Here is a 5,000-nt window from a genome sequence, read left to right on the forward strand (position 1 = left end):
ATATATATATATACACATACATTATTTTATTCAATTCCTCCTCTAGTGGATTTTGCTATCCTAGGTACTACCAAAAGTACAGTTTTGTGAGCTTGGAGCTGCTTGGATTGTAGTGTGTTAGAAAACTAGTTAGATATGCAGGAGCTAAACCATTAAGGGCCTTATAGGTGAGTAATAATATTTTGTAACTGATGCATAACTTAATAGGTAACCGATACAGAGACTGTGATATTGGGGTAATATGATCATATTTGTTTAGGTGTTTTGGAGAATTTGTAGCTTGTTTACTGAAGATGCAGGACATTCAGCCATCAGTTCATTACACTAGTTCATCCTGAGAAGTAGCTTTTCTTCATCAGAAACAGGTTACATGTTTCTTAATTTGGCAATGTTTCTAAGATTTGCATTACATTTAAACATTTTGCAGACCCCTTTTTCCAGAGTGACTTACAGATGAGGAATGATTCATCTTAAAGAGGTGAACAGACGGAGGAAGACCAGCCTCTGCTCAAATAAGTCCAGGCTGGAAAGGAAAGGAATAAATAAAAAAAAGGTTGAGTGTTGAAAGAGAAGAGTTTCCAGCTGCAGGTAGAGATGGGAAGATGTCAATCAATCAATCAATCATTTTTATTTATATAGTGCTTTTAACAACACAGGTTGCATCAAAGCACTGTACAGTATAATGACAGGGATGTATAATGAAGAGAGTGACCAATTTCTTATTAAATGCAGAGACGGTCTCTGTAGTCAATTCAACGTTAAATCACTAGAAGTTAAGTGTCCCCAACAAAGAGAGCCAGAGGCGACAGCGGCAAGGAAACAAAACCCCATGCATACAGAATGGAGAAAAAAAACCTTGGGAGAAAGCAGACTCAGTTGGGGTCAGTTCTCCTCTGACCGGACGCCCAGCACTTAACTTCCAGTTCAATTTTAAACGCAGCTGTGTCAGATAGTGTAATTGACTTAGTGTGTGTGTGTTTGTGTGTGTGTGTTTGTGTGTGTGTGTGTGTGTGTGTGTGTGTGCATCAGGATCTGGTGATCTGTCCATGGGGTTCATCTAGGTGTTCTGGTCTCTGATGAACATAATCTCTGGGTGCTGATCCACCATCTAGTCTGGATACAAACTGTGAAAACAGATTGAGAAAGAGACAGGACTAATATTAGCGTAGATGCCATTCTTTTTACGATGTCACAAGTACATCGTATTTTAGGAGTAGTGTTCCCGGTTCCAGCAAATCTGTAATAATGCAGCCTAAAAATCCTTTAACGGATTTGAATAATAAAAAGTGTGTTGGTGTGTTATGCGTAGGCTAGGCTAAAAAGATGTGTCTTTAATCTAGATTTAAACTGGCAGAGTGTGTCTGCTTCCCGAACAGAGTTAGGGAGATTGTTCCAGAGTTTAGGTGCTAGTTGATTTTGATATTCTAGGTATTATTAAATGGCCAGAGTTTTGAGAACGCAGCGGACGTGCAGGACTATAATGTGATAAGAGCTCGCTCAAGTATTGAGGAGATAAACCATTCAGGGCTTTATAGGTAATTAATAAGATTTTAAAATCTATCTGATGTTTGATAGGGAGCCAGTGCAGTGTTGACAGAACCGGGCTAATATGATCATACTTCCTAGTACTAGTAAGGATTCTGGCTGCTGTGTTTTGGACTAGCTGAAGTTTGTTTATCAAGCGTAAAGAACAACCACCCAATAAAGCATTACAATAATCTAACCTCGAGGTCATAAACGCATGAATTAATATTTCTGCATTAGAGGTTGAAAGCATAGATCGTAATTTAGATATATTTTTAAGATGGAAAAACGCAGTTTTACAGATGCTAGAAACATGATTTTCGAAGGAAAGATTGCTGTCCAACAGCACACCTAGGTTCCTAACTGATGATGAAGAATTAACAGAGCAGCCATCAAGTGATAGGCTGTGTTCTAGATTATTATATGTGGGGTTTTTAGGTCCAATTATTAGCACCTCTGTTTTTTCAGAATTTAGCATTAGGAAGTTACTCATCATCCAGTTTTTTATATCGACTATGCATTCTATTAGTTTCTCAGTTTGGTGTGTATCTGAAATATAGAGCTGAGTATCATCAGCATAGCAGTGAAAGCTAACACCATGACTCCTGATAATATCTCCCAGAGGTAACATGTACAGGTTGAAAAGTAACGGTCCTAGCACTGAGCCTTGAGGAACTCCATATTTCACTTTTGATCGATATGATACCTCCTCATTTAATGCCACAAACTGATAGTTGTCAGATAGATATGATTTAAACCATGCTAAGGCGCTTCCTCTAATGCCAACATAGTTTTCTAGTCTATCCAAGAGAATGTTGTGATCGATTGTATCGAATGCTGCGCTAAGATCTAATAGCACTAATAATGAGATAAAACCACGATCAGATGATAGAAGCTGGTCATTAGTAACTCTAATGAGAGCAGTCTCAGTACTATGGTACGGTCTAAAACCTGATTGGAAATCCTCACAGACACCATTTTTTTCTAAAAAGGAATACAGTTGTGAGGATACTACCTTTTCTAGTATCTTTGACAGAAAAGGGAGATTAGAGATTGGTCTGTAATTTCCTAAGTCTTTGGGATCAAGATGTGGTTTCTTAATAAGAGGCTTAACTACAGCCAGTTTGAAGGTTTTGGGAACATATCCTAATGACAATGATGAATTAATAATGTTCAAAATAGGATCTATGACTTCTGGAAGCAAATCTTTTAATAGTTTAGATGGAATAGGGTCTAACATACATGTTGCTGGTTTAGATGATTTAACAAGTTTGTACAAGTCTTCTTCTCCTATAATAGAGAAAGAGTGTAATTTTTCCTTAGGGGATCTAAAGCTCATTATCTGATGTGAAACTGTAGTTGACGGCTGCATAGTTACAATTTTATCTCTGATGGTATCAATCTTAGAAGTAAAGAAATTCATGAAGTCATTGCTGCTATACTCTTGGGGAATATTAGCACCTGTTGACGTTTTATTTTTTGTTCATTTAGTTACTGTACTGAATAAATACCGGGGGTTGTGTTTGTTTTCTTCTAAACTTGATGAAAAATAATAAAATCTTGCAATTTTTAATGCTTTTCTGTATGACAGGATACTCTCCCACCAGGCAATATGAAATACCTCTATTATTGTTTTTCTCCACCTGCGCTCCATTGTCCGGGCTGCTCTCTTTAGGGTGCGTGTGTTGTCATTATACCATGGAGTCAGATTGTTTTCTTTTATCTTTTTTAAGTGCAAAGGAGCAACTGTATCTAAAGTGTTAGAAAAAAGAGAGTGCATAGTTTTTGTTATATCATCAAGTTTTTGCGTCGTATTGGATGAGCTAAGGAATTGAGATAAGTCAGGAAGATTACTTAGAAAGCTTTCTTTTGTGGTGGAAGTGATGGTTCTACCATACTTGTAATAAGGTGCAGAGTTTACAGGTTTAACTATACAGAGTTCACACAAGACTAGATAGTGATCTGAAATGTCATCACTTTGCTGCAGTACTTCAACCATTTTAACATCTATTCCATGTGACAGTATTAGATCTAGAGTATGATTTCTACAATGAGTAGGTCCAGAGACGTGTTGTCTAACCCCAACAGAGTTCAGAATGTCTAAGAAAGCTGATCCTAATGTGTCTTTTTCATTATCAACATGGATATTAAAATCGCCAACAATTAAGACTTTATCTGCGGCCAGTACTAACTCAGTTAGAAAATCAGCAAATTCTTTGATGAAATCTGTGCTGTGTCCTGGTGGCCTGTATACAGTAGCCAGTACAAACATGACAGAAGATTTATCACTAGCACATGATTCTGTAGATAATGTTATATGCAGCACCAAAACTTCAAATGAGTTATACTTAAAGCCTGCCCTCTGAGAAGTACTAAGAATATTGTTATAAATTGTAGCAACACCTCTCCCTTTACCTTTTAAACGTGGCTCATTTTTATAGCAATAATTTTGGGGGGTAGATTCATTTAGCGTAATATAATCATCTGGTTTTAGCCAGGTTTCTGTCAAACAAAGCAAATCTAGCTTCTGATCATTGATCAAATCATATATATAAAGTGCTTTTGTGGAAAGTGATCTAATATTTAGCGAGCCAAGTTTTATTGTTTGCTTATTTGAATTATAGGTAGTTTTAATTTGTTGGACATTAATTAAATTATTGCTTTTGATTAGGTTTGGACGTTCTCTGCATATTCTAATTCGGGGAACAGACACAGTCTCTATAGTGTGATATCTAGGTGAAAGAGTCTCTATGTGCTGAGAATTAACTGCCTTCTGTGACGTGAGGCAGCTAGCAGACGGTTGGTTTAGCCGGTCTGTCTGCTTCCTGACCTGGGCACTAGTTGGTCATGTTGGAGCTATAAGACTATATGCCATATTTCTAGATAGAAGAGCGGCACCACCCCAAGAGGGGTGAAGACCATCTCTTTTCAACAGGTCAGGTCTGCCCCAGAAACTCATCCAATTGTCTATAAAGCCTATGTTGTTCTGCGGGCACCACTTAGACATCCAGCCATTGAGACCCAGCAGTCTGCTGTGAATCTCATCACCCCGGTAAGCAGGGAGGGGGTCCTTTTTAGTGCAGTTTCTGTGCTTTGATGAGGCCTGAAACCTGACTGGAATTCATCTTTTTTGTTGTTGTTGGTTTATTTAGCTCTTCCTGTCTTATATTTGTAAAGCACTGCAGATTTCTTTGGGTGTGATGAGTGAGAGAAGAAATAAACTCATTACTATTAAGCTGTGAGGGAGTAGTTAGATCCGGTGGTTATTTGTTAATCTAGTCACTGTGCTAAATAAAAACCTGGGACTGTTTTGGTTATTTTCTATGAGCTTGTGGATGTTCCTTCCCGTGGCAGCTGATAAAGCCTGTCTGTAGTGGAGTGTGTCTCTGGCTTCTCTTCTCTCAGAGCTGGTTGTGTGTTGTGTCTCGTCTCAGCTCCTGTACGCCTCGTACCTGAGCAGCGGCGCTCCGATGAGT

General features: G+C 38.2%; 1 protein-coding gene across 1 annotated transcript in view; it reads left to right on the plus strand.

Moving 5' to 3' along the window:
- The window catches only part of LOC122357543 (regulator of G-protein signaling 22), a 22,542-nt gene that overhangs the window by 7,762 nt on the left and 9,780 nt on the right, over window positions 1–5,000 (plus strand). Inside the window, exon 13 of the mRNA XM_043256943.1 lies at window positions 4,959–5,000. This exon is cut by the window's right edge and continues 153 nt beyond it. Coding sequence (XP_043112878.1) covers window positions 4,959–5,000 — 42 coding nt within the window. The remainder of the gene's footprint in view (window positions 1–4,958) is intronic.

Source organism: Puntigrus tetrazona, chromosome 14 (genome assembly GCF_018831695.1).
Source record: "Puntigrus tetrazona isolate hp1 chromosome 14, ASM1883169v1, whole genome shotgun sequence".
Lineage (NCBI taxonomy): Eukaryota > Metazoa > Chordata > Actinopteri > Cypriniformes > Cyprinidae > Puntigrus > Puntigrus tetrazona.